This window comes from Penicillium lagena, assembly GCF_028827675.1.
Source record: "Penicillium lagena strain IBT 129212 chromosome Unknown utg000005l_segment0_segment0, whole genome shotgun sequence".
In the NCBI taxonomy this organism is placed as follows: Eukaryota; Fungi; Ascomycota; class Eurotiomycetes; order Eurotiales; family Aspergillaceae; genus Penicillium; species Penicillium lagena.
The window spans coordinates 855,619-871,362 of NW_026623226.1; the positions used below are offsets into that span (position 1 = coordinate 855,619).

The following is a 15,744-nucleotide window of genomic DNA, read 5'->3' on the forward strand; positions in this document are numbered from 1 at the left end:
AACGGCCACATCCACGTTTTCAATCTTCCACATACACCACATGAACAGGCTCCTACATAGCAAAGTTAGACATCGCATCCCCCGCAACCAAACAGACAACTTACCGATATGGGGCAAACTTGGCAGCCAGCTCCAACATTTCCTTCTCGGACATGTACTTGAACTTGCCACCACCCTTGGCTTTGAGCTTGCTCACATCGCGACCCGCAAATGCCGCACAGCCTCGTCTGGACATAAATAGTAAGTAGCTGTTTCAGAAAGTACAAAATATGGCCATAACTCACTGGACACCCAGATCCCCGGTCGAGAACACATCAACCCGCTTCAAAGCAAAGCAAGCAAACATCTCAACAGACCACTTTCCGAGCCCACGCACCGCCGTCAGTTTCTCCACTAGCTCCTCATCACTCGCTCTCGCCAGCATCTGCGCGCTCAACTCCCCAGCAGCAAATTTCTCCGCCAATCCCTGGATATACTCCGCCTTGCGCTGAGACAGGCCCGCCGTGCGCAGCGTGGCAATCTCGCACCGCGCGACTTCTTGGGGCGTGGGGAAGCTGCGATCTCCCAGACTGTCGAAGAGAGCCAGGAACTTGTTCCGAATGGACTTCGCCGCTGCGCCGGAGACTTGTTGTCCGATGATACTACTCGTCAGGCTGTTGAAGGGGTCGATCTCTTCCGCTAGACCGGCAGGCGAGAAGAGTGAGCATGGGTGCGCCTCGATGACGGGTTTTAGGCGCGGGTCGGTGGCTATCAAGTGAGCGATTGCTTTCTCGAGAAGCGTTCCTGTTGTAGCGATGGGTCGGGGAAGGCCGGTCTTCGAGGGAGACACATCTTGAGCGTCTTGTGGGTAGGCGGTTACGGAGGAGCCGTGGGGGGTGAGGAGGGTTGCGTTCGTTCGGTGAGGGTCGACGGGCCGGTTGAGGGGGGCGGAGTGAGATTTCGGGGTTTGGATGGTGTAGCTGGGGACTCTGGGGCCCAGTAGGCGTCGGAGGTGGTGGATGGCTTGACAGTTGGTTTCTTGGTCTTCGTAGAGAGCTTGCGGGGTTTGGAAACGGCGCTGTGTTGCACTCTTGACACTTTGCTGGGTACTGTGCTGTGTAGCACGGGTGGATTCTGGATGCTGGGGATTGTACTTATTCGGGTAGACCGTCTGAGTGCCATTTTGGAGGCTGGGTGAAGGTTGATACGAGGGATGGGCGGAAGATCCGGGGTTGGGCTGAGGGCGGTGTCGGTGCTTGGCGGACCTTCGTGTCGGAACTATGCCTTCAAAAACGAATAATAAAATCGAATGACACGGATTTCAGATTCAATTGTTATGATTCATTAATTGTTATAATTCATTCTGCGATTTTGACTCTCCGGGTATGTATAACATGTTTGGTGGAGCCGCTGCATGGGGCTTGATCTCAGACACGTAGATCCGGAGATCAACTGTTCGACCATCTCTAACCATCAGCAGCGAAATAATTGCAATTCTATCCCAAAGCGAAGCTAAATTATCATAGTTGACTGCAGAAGGCGAAATTTCCGACCGGATATATATTGGTCTTTCTCTCCACCGACCAAAAAAATATACATAAACAGCCCTCACCATCCTGATATATATATCCAGAAATCCTAGGGCATCCCAAATGGACAAAAATCTTCATTTCCAGTAAAAATCGCAATGATCATTTCCCCATCCAGCAAATCCCACAGCAAACCTGTTCAGTCAACAAATAGCCATTGTGCCCTGGTTGATAGGAGAGAATGTCATGCGATTGGCCCTGTCTGCTCCGCCCGTTAGTGGTACCAAGGTTCTATTTCGAGAAACACTCGTTCCACGGTAGTCCGGCCTTACAAGTCTACAACCTGGTAACGGTGATACCAGCGGGTTTTTAAGTTGGAAACTGAGCTACTAATGAAGTAGAGAGAGTTCCCGAAGTATACTGGCCAACTTGTTTGAATCAACAGCAACCAATTGCGCCCCACCACGACAGCATTGGAGACTGGGAATGAAAAGGACACTAGCAATGTCTGACAGAAACAAGGATTTTTTTGAAGCCTTTTTTACGGAGGAGTGGGGTAAGAACTAGCCATCGACCAGGCTGATCGCGGTCTTCTAGACAGGAACCCCTGCCTGTACGACCAGTTGAGTTGAGGTGGCACAATAATAGAAAGAAAGAAAGAGAGAAAGAGAGATTCGCCGTCTGAACAAGAATACCCAAAAGCGAGCTTTATTTTTATCGGTCATGGGTTCTGGAGAATGTGTCGCATTCCCACGAAAACCGTTTTCAACTGATACGCCGACTGCTCCAAACACATTTTTTACGCTCTGCCTTCCCAGCCAGATCTCGGAATGTCAGTCGAATGCCACGGCTAGCCGACCATGCGATTAACAGTAAAACAGGTTCCATCCCGCACGGACTTGCCCGGACTTGGCTTCTGGGATTTAATTGCATTATGCCTTGGTAACTTACATTCGGTGGCGCTGCAGGCACGGGTGGTAGCCTAGGGGATGGAGGGTACGGCGATCCCTCACCACTGTCCGTCGCTGCTATCAAGGAAAAAAACCCGACACTTTCTGATAAGAGTACGTTCAATGGATCTCGCCAAGGATATAAATTTTCTTCCCTTGATCTGCCTAGTGGAGCAATGATTTCTGGTCAAGTGGAGCAATCCGCCAAGGTGACGGCGCAAGTCGGCTCCGTCCCATCATCGATCTGAAACATTTCATGACTACGCGTTACCAGAGCCTGACGGTACTCTGTACGAAAGAAACTCAAGGACCTCCAGCAATTAGCCTTGGATGACTAGCAACAGTCGGGATTACACGTCGACAGGACAAGATTTGTGGAAGTTTCCTCCGTAGTGATCAGGGATAGGGACCGTGGCCAGCGCGTTACTGTATGAGGTCGAGAAAGGATCCTCCATGGAACGCAAGTTAAATTATGTATCATTAGGATGGGCCATTCACTAACTAGTGTATGTCAGAAAAAATGGGTAAGAGAAAAGGGGGCCAATAGTCAATCAATCATGTGAAAGGATACATACATATGCATGTGTATAGAGGCTCAGTTGATAATAATTGTATCATAATAGTCATCCTGCCGTGAGGGACCATTGAGTGCTTCACGTTAACAGTTTAGCCTGCACGGATTGCCAGAACTGGCGGACGAGTCCTTCCATTGTGCCAATGAGAGACCTCACATACCGGGAGGCCCCATGGACGATGGCGGCAGGGGGCGGGTCCACCAAAGGCTTGATTGCAGGTCATTTATTTAGATCGACCATTTGCTTCCTGCCTTGCGACTAGGATAGTTATAGGAGTTAGGGGATGACGAATAGTAGTGGTGCGGATTGTATTGAACCGTTAGCTAAGGATGGCCCTTTTCTGCACAGGGCTTTCTTCGTTACTGCTCGAGGTACAGATGACACCAGCGGAGTTATGGATTGGCCGTTTAGGTGAGACGCATCCACTGTGGATTGGTTAGTCCGGCCTGTTGTGATCATTAGTAGCTCTGATGGCCAGTCGATCCAACCCCTGAGCGGGCATCAATATTATTGCGGGATGCAGTGGCATCATCTTCTCAGCCACCCGACTGACCAGTCAACAGTGATTGCTATGAAGACAATGTACACAGATTTGTTTAGGGAAGTTGAATGGCTTTATTGATTATGATCATTCATGCTTATAGTCATGGAAGCGGGCATGCCACACGTGTATGTCGCATACACATAAAATACCGTGGTGACCGTAAATAACAACAACAAAAACAGGCCCACATTCGGCCGCGCCTCCTTTCTTGTGTTCCCGGTCCTGTCCCTGTCTCTTTCTCTCCTTCACTTATTCCTTCCTCCCCCCATCCATTCATTCGTTCTTTCCCTACCCGACCAGGCCGCTTCCCCTTCACTGAAGCGTTTTTCTTCATTCGTTCCCGTCGTTTCCTCTTCACCACCCACTCTCGGTACGCCCTCCCTTCACCCCCTTTTCTCTCTACCTACACTCACCCCCCAAACCTCCGTGGACACACCAACTGACCCAATCGACCAGAGTTGCTTCTACCATGGCCTTCTCCAAGTACCTTCTGTCTGCGCTGGCAGTCACTCAAGTCGTCTTCGCCTCTTGTGAGTGTCTCCCCTCCCTGCAATTGACCAAACAGAAAACTGACCTCGCCCAGCTTGCGGTGACACCACCATCTCCACTCAAAGCGATGCCGACACCCTCGCCAGCGGCTGCCAGACCGTCAAGGGTGACATCACCATCGACAAAAGCTTCTCGGGCAACCTGGACCTCAGCAGCATCCAGCAGATTACCGGTAGCCTCACCTGCAAGAACTGCCCCAATCTCGCCTCACTGTCCGGCGACAGCCTCAGCGCGATCGGAGGCGACTTCATCTTGAACGAGGTTGTTGGTCTGACCGCTCTCAACTTCCCGTTGTTGACTACCGTCCTGGGCAACATCAATTTTATCGCCCTCTCCTCGCTGCAATCGCTTGGATTTGATACCGGCGTGACCAAGGCCGGCGGCGTCCACATTGAGAACACCAAGTTGCAGAGCCTGGACGGCATCAGCCTGAGGACTGTTGGCAAGTTCGAAATCCAGGCCAACAATTTCTTGAAGTCCGTCAACATCAATAACCTGATGAACGCCACCGATGAGATTGACTTCTCGGACAACTACGGCGGTCTCCAGATTGAGTTCCCCAACCTGAGCTCAGGCACCAACATGACCTTCCGTTCCGTCCAGACCCTCTCCATGCCTTCGCTTAAGTCGCTCTCCAACGCTCTTGGCCTCTGGAACTGCCAGTTCGACTCGTTCTCCGCTCCCAACCTGACCACCGTTGGTGACCTGACCTTCTTCAACAACACCCAGCTCAGCAACATCAGCATGCCCCTTCTGAAGGAGGTTGATGGCGGTTTTGAAATCACCAAGTCTGATCCCCTGAAGAACATCAGCTTCCCCGCCCTGCAGAAGGTTACTGGCGCCATTGACTTCAGCGGTGACTTCGGCTCGTAAGTATTTGTTGCCTTCCGTTTTGAGGATAGTGTCCCTAACCCGCATGTGTGTAGGATCAAAATCCCGAAGCTTAACGATGTTGAGGGTGCCTTCCACGTCGAGAGCACTGGTGATATCAATTCCGACTGCGATTTCTTCAAGGGTATCAAGGCGCTTTCGATCCACGGCCCGTATACCTGCAAGGGGTCCATTTCGGACCCTAAGACTCGTTCGGGAGTGTCCGGTACCTCCTCCTCCACTACCAGCGGTAGCGCAGCGAGCACGACCACCTCCGGTATTGCTGTCGCCAACGGCGTCGACATGCCTACCGTTGGTGTTGTTGCTGCTGCCTTCTACGCTCTTGCCCAGCTCTTCTAAAGAGGCTGAGTGATGCGTAGGGGAGAAAGAGAGATGTGGTCTTCTGGGGGATGTAGAATTGTTTACCAAGCAAACGCTTCCTTGATTCGTCGTTCCTACTCTGCAGTTCTTATGATAATAATTCGGTCTTTTGTGAGGAAAATTCAGCACTTGGATTTTGTCCTCGGGAGACACTTCCCCTCCCTGTCGCCGTTCATCGGGAAGGTGTTTGTTTCTTTTCTTTTATCCATTGTCCTTATTACCTCGATACGTGTTTTGGAGTGCCCTCGCGCTCAATGTATTCGTTCCCCCTTGTACATGTCCTTGTAGTCCAGTAAAGTAGTTCCAGCCAAGTCAACGGCCTATCCTCCCCATTGAGGACTGGAGTGGCTGATTCTCGGAGTACCACTGGTCTTCAATGGCTTCTTTGTTAGCTCAACTGTTCATGGATTTCTGAAAGGAAGAAACGGCAGTTCAGCCCACTCCCCTCGACAGGGAACGAAATCGATCCAACATCTCTCCCGCAAAGTGACATAGCCTACCATAACTCCCCGTGCTCCCGATCGATCGATGTGCCAACACATCATGATAAGCTAACTAGAGCGGAACGAAGAAGAAAAATTCCGAGAATGTCGATTAGCTCTACACGGCCGTATAGATCTCTTGTATGAATATCTAAATTGAATCTATGGCGCCATCGGTGGTGGAATGATCGCAATGAGACATATATTTTCCAGAATATTGTGTGCAGACCCGAGATGCGCGCTTTTTAGTCGCTGGGCCGCCCTATTATTATTATTATTATTATTATTACTATTACTACTACTATTACTGTTTTTGATCCAATACATAGAGATCAGATCGAGAGATCATTTGTTCTACATGCCCTATTCTAGATCTGAGACGAGGCTGGTTGGTCTCGACGATTACCTTCTTTAGGGTTTGGGTGCGCGGTGTAGAGATACATATCGAGTCTGGACCCTTTATAATCCTGGTCCTTCAGCTGGGACCGTACATAGTGTACGTACTGTAGTTGGGATATGCTGCACGGGGTGCTGTGTTTGTGCAAGCCTATCCATGATTCCATTGCAGATTTCCACCAACTCCAGGCATACAGAACCCAGAACGAGCAGCCCTCCAAAAGATGACTCGTCGAACCTCGGCTAGGCTGGGGAAGGGTGAAAGATTCCGATTCGAGGGAACACCAGTTCGGGGGCGCGATCATCAATAGTGGGGCGCCCTTGCGAGGCTGGGGAGACTTTCGATAGACACGCATAGTGTGTGATGCTCTGGGCCAATCACGGCGCTAAGATGGACTTCGTTGATTTTTTATTGAAGCTGGGGCTCTGGAGGGCTATTGAGGCGATCTGATCTTATCTTGCAGCAGAGAAAGGAAAGGACTGCTTGTTGGACAAAGGCAAATGTTCTTGACAATAATGTCCAATGCCATGCCTTCTCTCATCGACATGATCTCATAGTTAGTCACTTGATACATATCGTACTTTGTCCTCACGGGGCAGATCGAGGTAGATCGCCGACTCGACGAGAACAAAGTTCGTCCGATCCATCCACGCGGGGTTCTAATCGACGAGAGAAACTCGTGTATGCACTATACCTAATGAAACCAAACCCTGAAACAGAACATGGCATGGAAAGCCACCTCTCTGTGTGTGTGGTGTATGGGTGTGTGTGCTGTGTCTTTCCGGAACCTTTCCCCGCGGCCTAACTAAGTAGTCAGCAAAGTTAACTAGAGACCTGGCGAACCGAACAGCACCGAGGGACTCCTCATTGGATACTGCAGGCGATACACTCCCTGCTAGTGCCATCGGGGCGAACAATGTGCTCGTCATCGGCGTTAGGGAGGGAGCGGGGACATCGGGATGGGGTTTCTGTTGAGATGATGAACGGGAACCCGGGACTTTGTTCCAAGGTTTGACGATTTGTGGGGTTTGAGGTGAGATCTGCTTTCTTTCTACGAGTATGGAGGAGGTGTGATGTGCGGTGAATTTGGGAGTTTTTTCTTTCCTTCTAATTGTGCGTTCGTACGTAGGGCTGGCTACCGAGGTAGGGCTATCTGTGTTCTTATCTTGCCCAGGTGCGTACATGGTATGTAGCTGATTATGTCTATTCTTAGTGATGATAATTAATTGCCTTCTCTAGATAGAAGACGGCAGCCTGGAAGACTCAATAGTCCCAAGGCGATCTTCTCGACTGCATATCTGAGGGAGGGTACCTGAATGAACCGCACAGGTCTGGCCCGCCACGATACATCCGCCTTGCATTGCAGGCAACTCGGGATCCAGGTAATTGGGACCTGCTCCTGATACAGACACCTCGACGAAGAAGAGAGATCATAGATCGCACGGCACCATGTAGGAACAGAAGCCCGTCCATGGCCCATGAGCCCTGGATCTCGCGCCGGGGAAGGGGGAAGAGCAAGACGTGTCAGATGCGGTGCGGGCACAGTAAGCGTGGCGAGGTTCGCCCAGAACGAGCTGCAACCTGATGGATAGTCTCAGCGTGCTATCTGTTGCGTCCTTGCAGCTGCGTTGCATGTATTGCGTGGTGTGGTGGCCACATTCCCTCTCGGAAAATTGATCAGAACCATTCCCGCGTGCTCCGATGGCGCAGGAACAGCGTGCTTTTCTTAGTAACATTTAGTTTAAAAAATAATGTAATGTGTGATCGGTGCTCAGACAAGGTTGACAGGCTCTAATGGTAGATTCGGCCCTTGCGGCCAGTTCACATGTGGCGTTGCCAATTATTTGTTTCTCTAACGTGTTGACCGGAGCATGGCGACCAATTGATTTATGGCCACCTCCTTTGCACCTGTCTCTTGAATTGGATTATTGACCCTAATGAGCATGCATTCGCACTTGCCATAAGGAGGGGTGGTATGGAGCAAGAGGGGGATACACAACATGTACAGTAGTCTCTGCTGCTGTCTCCATCAAAACCGGAAAAAGGCGAGGTAGATCCAGCATAGTGAAGAAAACGATCGCACCAGACATAATTTAGTGCTCTACATGGCAGACACTACTCCACTAGGTGCGGTAGCGGAAGTATCTTTTGTGGTGGTTCCAAGAAAGAAGAACTGATCTTGCAGCTCGCATGAACCGGTGGTACTTTTGAGCCACCTAGGCCCGCAGATCTAGGCCATCGACAAGGAGGGGCACACGAGACAGAGAGAAGGAATGCGATCTCAGATCGGGGCAGTTCGTAATGCCCCGCCATGGCGTGTTTGGCTGCGGAACTTGACATGTCGTAGGTAGGCGATCCCACACATGAAAATGAAAGGCCAGACGGGTTCTTGCTCCTACGGGACGGGGCCACTGTTAGTAGTTCACGACTCCCAGAAAAGAAACCCTTGCTAGAGCCGCACAGGTCTGGATAGATGCTGCGCGAGGTGAGAAATTCGCAATCGGACGATTCCAACCTGCCTGGCCGATCGGGTTGGCCCTGTGATCTCTAAGGTTTCCATCGGCACAACCAGAGTACATACCCTGGCAGATCCAGACGCACGTCACTCGAAATGGCCAGCAGGGAGGGTCCGGGGAACGGCGGAAGATGTGAGCTCGAATGGTTCGTGCCTGGGTGGCCCCCTCCCGGAGCTGCAAGCCTCCAGCAAACAGGTCCTAGGCGCAGCCGCGGAAACTTTGGAGAGCCGCAAGTCGGATGCAAGTAGACATGTATAGAGGGGCAAACAACAAACAATTGAGGAATCTCGCACTAGTAAAAGTTTCGAACTCCCCAATTTTTTTTTGGTTGAAAATGACCCAGCCTCCGGGGGGAGGAGAGCCCGACGGAGAGCGGCCGTAGAAGAACGTGGGAACCCTAGCGCCGGACAGAATATGACAGCTCTGATTCCCGCCGTCACCTAGGCTGCCAGAGACCCACACCCAAGACGCATAATTAGGAAAAGATTGACGCTCTCCAGAAGATTCGTCGTGAAGCAGATCCTGCCGTGGCGTCAGGAGTGGGAACGTGCTGCTCTTAGGGCTAAGGAACTATTGTTTAGCCCTCGCGACAAATCAGGGGCCTCGATACGAAATCGGACCCCATAAACGTCTGTGTGTCAAGCCAATTCCAAATCACTCGGATCGCTGTGATTCGATCACTGACAGCAGTCGTATCCTGGTCGCTGGGTTCCCAGGCTGTCCCAAATCGACGGTTGCCCCCGGCCGTCACACTGATCATCTCGCCAATTTCTCGCCCGCTGTTTACTTAACGTCGGTAATTTGTCTGAGCTCTGTCGATGACAATTGCTCGTCAATTCTGCGGCGTCCGTCGTGTCAGACTATACGGGATAGTGTCAATATTGATCGTAGCCTCCTCGCTTGTCTCAGAGGAGGGGCCTGTTTTTTGGCACCATCCTTGCTTCGTTCTATTAGCCCTAGGACCCATGGATTCATTTCGGAGCTTCTTCTTGAAGGGGAGGATCATCTAGAAGCCCCTTGATTCTAATGACAGGAGCAATTTCTCCTGAACATCAGGAACAGCCACGGTGTTGTTCTATGATCCGTCCAAATTGGGGCGGGGACGGCGCAGTTCGATATGGAATTCTCTGACACCCGTTTTGTCGGTTGAATTGTTTTTCTTTTTTCTTTTTTGCTTCTTACGAACCTGGAGATTCCCCTCATCTTCGTTGTAAACAGTCACATAGTTCCACATGGTCCCCGGAAGATTTGGGCTAGGAGAATTCCACCAGATCGTGTCATTCCCACGGCCGACTATTGATGCAAGGGCAATGCGGCGCTGCGCCTTCACTGGTCCCCGTGTCGATCCAAGCCCACGACAAATCAAGAGCCCGAGATCCTCGTCCAGAACCTCCCCGTCGGGCAAGATCGAGCCGCCATGATTCGCTGATCGAGTGGATCTTCGACGGCAATGTTTGTCTGTGCATAATGTGACAGATACTCTGTGATACCGAATATTCTCCATGGCAGGTCTTTCTGACAGTGGTCCAGAGCCCGTCCGGGATGCTAGGCTTCATTTCCCCGTCGTTCAATGCGGCCAAACCTGCACCATGCACCGTCCGTCTGTGTGAGATCGGCCCTGATCGTTCATGCTTTCCCCCCTCCTGGGTCCACCTCAGGACCAGGGCTCTCATGATATACATTATGATCCATAGATAGCCGAGAAAATAGTCCCCTAGTCATGGCCTCCAGCGAGCACATATAAACATGCATCCATCCCCGTGTCTCTTTCCATGAACCGTCTCACTCTTTGTCTCCGTCGCCTCGTGTGAATTTCCAGTTCCTCTTGCTTTTTCTTTTTTCTTGTCTATAACCACCATATATACTGCCCTCTTGTTCTATTACTTCCCCCCTCACCTCCTGCATATACTTCCCCTCCCCGAAGGAAATATTCCTCCGTACATATCTATAACCACTTGTGGCATCTCCCGCGCCACGTCCACACTCGTTGCTACCCATATCACGCTTTTGACGACACTTTGACACGATGTATGAGGAAATGGACTCCATGACTGATGACATCCCGCGCCGCTGCTCTCTTCCGTGAGTATAGAAACGGAAAATGTATTTAGCCTCCATTCTGACCGGCCAATACAGGGCCCTGAAAGAGACCATCGCTTCCGGCATGGGTCCGTCTGACCTGGGCGAGGACCGCCGCCTGCCTCCCCTGCCACGCATTGAGCCGCTGCCTCGTGGGCCGTTCAACCCATTCCACGCCAAGGAGACCATGAGTGCTGGACCTAGCACCCCTAGTCCCCATGAAACTACATTCCAATTCAAGTCGCCCTACTCGGCGGTCGCCGAGCACATTGTTGCTCCTCCTTCTCCTGCCAACTCTGCTGAAAGCTCCTGGCAGGAGTCCTTCGCCGCCCAAAAGGCCGGCTCTGCTGACTGGGCGACTGACCTGTCCCCCGCGGAGATCATGGCCCTCGTTGCTCCCCCGAACATCAACCGCAAGCCGCCACTGCAGCAGCTGTGCGGCCGCAAGCGCAAGAGCAGCCCTCTGTCCAATGACCCGGACGACCAGCGTGAGAAGCACCGTATTGCCGAAGGCAACCGACGCAAGAACCTGAGCACGCTGCACCGCGAGCTCGACGGCCGCATCCACAACTTCTTCCTGGAGCGTGCTGGCTGGAACCCGTCCAAGAGCCTGCCCCAGTCCAAGGAACACATCGTCCAGGGTGCGGTGTACTTGATTGACTTCATGCTTGCCATCATCGTGCATCTCATGCGCCAGGAACAGGTAACCCCCCAGCTGTCAGAGAAGCTGCAGCCTCAGTTCCGCTGCATGCAGTTGCAGAACCTAGTCAACTCCCTCCAACAGGAGAACCAGGCGGCTCAGCAACAGCTCAAGGCCACCAAGGCTGAGAACGAGCTGCTGGTCGACCGCAACCGTGCTCTGGAATTCCAGCTCAAGTCCTACGAGCAGATGTTCCGCTCTCCCAAGGCCGAGAGCACCAGCCCAACCCCAATCGTTGACGTTCCCGAGCACAAACGCCAGAGGAGGGCGGCGCTGCCAGGCATGCGTGTGTTCTGCGGCGAGATCGCCAACATGGCTCCGGAACCATTGTCTGCTCACCCCGATAACCTGCCCAGCGCTACCTCCCAGTGCTTCAGCAGCTCGTACTTGACGGCCACGCCTTCCACGACTGCTCCTCCCTCTCCTGCTTTCCCCCTATCGCACCCTGCGATCTCCTCTTTCCCTCTCTCGGCCTCGCGTCGCGAGTCGATGAATGCCTCGCCATGAAATTGGGACCCTGATGATACACATGTTCTATGATCATGTCCATGTTGATGTTGATATGTTGATGACTTCTCCTTCTCGACCTTCCTCCCTTGCAGACAGCGCTGGATCCCTCAATGATCACTTCTGCTGTATGTGCCCTTTAGCGTCCGCATTGTAACACTATATTCCTTCTTACGACGTGTGGTTGCTCTGCTTGAGGAGTGAATTATTCTTTCACTTCTTTTTTCCTCAACAGTTTATATTTTTTCTCTTTTCTCTTATAAAAATGGGTGGCTTTCTTTTTTTCTCTTCCTGTTTCTTCTGTTGTCATTTTGGCGCTTGTGAACAATTGGATATATGCTCGGGCGGACGGTTTTCGTTTCTGTCTCTCTTTTTTTTTCTTTTGTCTTGGTCTCCTTTCCTATTGTCTACAGTTATGATAGTCAATTGATGATGACTTCTTCCGCTTTTGCCCACTCGTGTACTCGTAGATGTCTCACTTTGTTGTGCCGCTTGTCTCAGCCCACCTGGGTTACTTCCCGGTCATCCTTTGTCTCAGCATGAATCGAGCAGTCGAGTAGCAATCTACCCCATGACCCATAATATAGTGTTGGTCATGACAGCTGTAGTTTACCAGTGCTGCATCGGTGCTTCTGCGGCTACCAAAGGCGTGATCTGCGACAAGAGACGCGCAATGCGGGAAATGAAGCGACCAAAGCACCAACGAGACTGAATTTCAGCACCCTACTCCGTACGCAGACAGCGAACTATAGGAAAACATAGCAGTATATCTTCCTACAGTGTCTAATTGACCAGAGATACAGTCTGAATACTCCCACGTAGCAGTGTCCAAAGGTCGTGGCTGTGCTATAAATAAAAAAAGGGTCTTTCCGTGGCCTAAGGAATCGTGGCGACGGTCCGGACCAGACAGCCGACCCCTTTAGTCGACCATCATCGGTAATTTTGAACTCTAGTCATTCACAGTCCATCATAATTCAACATAATCATAATTATTCAGCCATCCTAACAACATCCGTAGTATTGTGGCTCTGGGCTTGTCTTTGTTGCCGGTGCTGGTTAATTGATGACTTGGTCCGCCGAGCCACCTTTCAGCCCCAACGATCCCGTCCTCCTCTCTTTTCTTCCTCCCTTTATCTTTTTTGCCTGGACCTCGTTTCACCTCCCCACCACACCACATCCACACCTTCAGTTTCTCCATCGGGTGATACGATCGTGGTCGCCCGCTTGAGCCACCATCGTCCCGCAGGGGGGTTTTCGACAACGGGAGATCGAGACCCCGGGATCGTCGCCGTGTGTGAAGGCTCCTGAGTCCGATCCGTCCGCTTTTTCTGTTTCCACGCGTCCCTCGTTTTGAATCGGCAAAAATGTTGATGCCCAAGGGTGAAGTGAATTGGAAGTCCGCCCGGGGCCGGCTGCCTCCATGGCGAGCCATCGTGGTCTTATTAACACGAACTCGCTTTTTGGTGTCGGTGGCCGCGACGGGGTTGCTGATCTTGCTGTGGCGAGGTGTCAGCAAGTCTGCATCGGGCATGCAAAAGTATGTCGACCGCATTATTATCTACCATGAATTCATTCTTATGGTTGTCTAGTTTCTACTGCTACGGCTCGTCCAAGTCGCCGATGGAAATGTCCATCAACGAGATGGTCGAGTGGAACGCGCACTCCCAGACCCCCGTCCTCTTCAACCACCATGACCCCTACGAAGTCAACAGCACCTCCATCTCCGAAGTCGATCTCAATCCGATCCGCTCGTCCTCCCAAGCCATCGCCAACCGCGAGCGAGTGCTCATCCTGACCCCTCTCCGTGACGCCGCCGACTATCTGCAAAAATACTTCGAGCTCCTCTACAAACTGACCTACCCCCACGAACTGATCGATCTGGCTTTCCTCGTTGGGGATTGCAAAGATGACACCCTGGCCAACCTGGCGGCAGAGTTAGATCGCATCCAGAACCACGCCGAAGACAAGATTGCCTTCCGAAGCGCCACCGTTGTGCGAAAGGATTTTGGCGCCGATGTCGAGATGAACGTGGAGGAGCGACACTCGTTTGCGGCACAGGGCCCCCGCCGGAAGGCTATTGGCCGGGCTCGTAACTATCTCCTTTATTCGGCGCTCAAGCCCGACCACTCCTGGGTGTACTGGCGTGATGTCGATATCGTGGATTGCCCTGAGCGGATCATCGAGGACTTCATCGCTCATGACAGGGACATCCTCGTGCCGAGTATGTCATCCTCATGATATTTTTGGGGTTTATTTGGCTAACAGGAGATTCGCAGACATTTGGTTCCACCGCTACCGGGACGGCCGTGATATCGAGGGTCGCTGTATGTTCTCAAGTCTGATCTGTATGCTACATCAATTCGCTAATGTTCCTTTTGTGCAGTTGACTACAACTCGTGGATCGAATCCGACAAGGGCCGGCGGTTACGAGCAACCCCCCCCCCGGACACCGTTCTAGCGGAAGGCTACAAGGAATACGACACGGGCCGGACCTACCTCGTCAGCATGGGTGACTGGAGAAAGAATAAGGATGAGGAGGTCGAGCTGGACGGCATTGGTGGCGTCAACATCCTGGTCAAGGCCGATGTCCACCGCTCCGGCATCAACTTCCCCGCATACGCATTCGAGAACCAAGCCGAGACCGAAGGATTCGCGCGCATGGCCAAGCGCGCCGGGTATCAAGTAGTCGGCCTGCCCAACTACGTGGTCTGGCACATTGACACCGATGAGAAAGGTGGAAACCTGGGAGATCGCAAGGCGTACTAAGCGTTCCTTCTTGCTCGCTCTGGGTTCGACAAAGTTGATCTTTGAATGAACCCGACCCGTCTTTGAATCATCCTTTGCTCCGCTTGAGTGACCATGTTGGCGTCCGCAACCTATATGCGATGGCTGGCGGCATCTTTCCTTTACCATTCGACTGTGATCTTTTTCTTTTCTGTTCTCTCTCGTGTGAAGGATGATCTCGCGACGGAAGCCTAATGATTTCCACTAATCCCATCTCGTGTCGCATTACTACTATTGGGAGTGAGTGTGGGTTGTATGTGGGGGTGTGTGTATTTGTTGTCTTTGGCGCTCCGGGGAAAATGCTGTTTGGCGGGACTTGCAAGGCCTATAGATTCCGCCGGTCCTTTTCCAGACTTTCTTCTTGTCTTGATATACTGTACTGAAATTTCCGTTGTTGTTTCCTGACTCTTGTAGAGACGCGTCTCTATCTCGATCCTCTTGTTTGTGGTCCTTTGCGCACTGAGCTAGGACTTTGAAAGGTCTCTGTTGGATTTCCGATAATGTTGATGTGTAATTCCATCCAGAGAATTCTTGATTGAGATATTTTATCCCTGTAAAATCATTTAAGGGTTGAACCCCCAGTGTGTATACATCCTCGGCAGAGCCGTGTGTCCTCTCCGCCGGAATAAAAACCTTGAGAGAACTGAACAACCCCAAGACTTACCAACAACCCCTTACCCGACCTAACAGGATCCTCTGCCAAGTGACTAGAGTAGTCCTTTAGGATACATACACTATCATCTGTCAAAATAATGCCACCCGCCAATTTGACGCTTCGTGTTCCCGGCTGCTCCCCCCACGCCCTTTGGCGACAGGTCCCCCGCGTCATCCCGCATTATTCATCCTTTTCCTTCTCATCCCTCCGTCTCGTCCCCCAACACCAACGAGACCCCTTGCTCTCC

General features: G+C 51.8%; 5 protein-coding genes across 5 annotated transcripts; 3 read left to right on the forward strand and 2 right to left on the reverse strand.

Moving 5' to 3' along the window:
* Nucleotides 1–36: 36 nt before the first annotated feature.
* Nucleotides 37–1,255, reverse strand: alkA (DNA-3-methyladenine glycosylase II; the record flags this gene model as incomplete). Its single annotated transcript, XM_056978957.1, has 3 exons — nt 37–52; nt 105–227; nt 285–1,255. Coding segments are annotated over 3 exons (1,110 nt in total), but the record flags the coding sequence as incomplete, so codon positions are not given.
* Nucleotides 1,256–4,046: 2,791 nt separating this feature from the next.
* ecm33 (GPI-anchored protein Ecm33) lies at nt 4,047–5,356 on the forward strand (the record flags this gene model as incomplete). The annotated part of the gene is made up of 3 exons (XM_056978958.1): nt 4,047–4,107; nt 4,161–4,995; nt 5,053–5,356. 3 exons carry the CDS (start codon nt 4,047–4,049, stop codon nt 5,354–5,356), a joined length of 1,200 nt encoding a protein of 399 aa, XP_056832001.1.
* Nucleotides 5,357–6,227: 871 nt separating this feature from the next.
* N7510_007034 (uncharacterized protein) lies at nt 6,228–6,611 on the reverse strand (the record flags this gene model as incomplete). The annotated part of the gene is made up of 1 exon (XM_056978959.1): nt 6,228–6,611. One exon carries the CDS (start codon nt 6,609–6,611, stop codon nt 6,228–6,230), a length of 384 nt encoding a protein of 127 aa, XP_056832002.1.
* Nucleotides 6,612–10,798: 4,187 nt separating this feature from the next.
* Nucleotides 10,799–12,058, forward strand: N7510_007035 (putative HLH DNA binding domain protein; the record flags this gene model as incomplete). The annotated part of the gene is made up of 2 exons (XM_056978960.1): nt 10,799–10,854; nt 10,909–12,058. The coding sequence occupies 2 exons, from the start codon at nt 10,799–10,801 to the stop codon at nt 12,056–12,058; spliced, it is 1,206 nt and encodes a 401-aa protein (XP_056832003.1).
* Nucleotides 12,059–13,422: 1,364 nt separating this feature from the next.
* N7510_007036 (ANP1/MMN9/VAN1 family protein) lies at nt 13,423–14,824 on the forward strand (the record flags this gene model as incomplete). Its single annotated transcript, XM_056978961.1, has 4 exons — nt 13,423–13,595; nt 13,648–14,279; nt 14,335–14,382; nt 14,442–14,824. The coding sequence occupies 4 exons, from the start codon at nt 13,423–13,425 to the stop codon at nt 14,822–14,824; spliced, it is 1,236 nt and encodes a 411-aa protein (XP_056832004.1).
* Between the last annotated feature and the right edge of the window lie 920 nt (nt 14,825–15,744).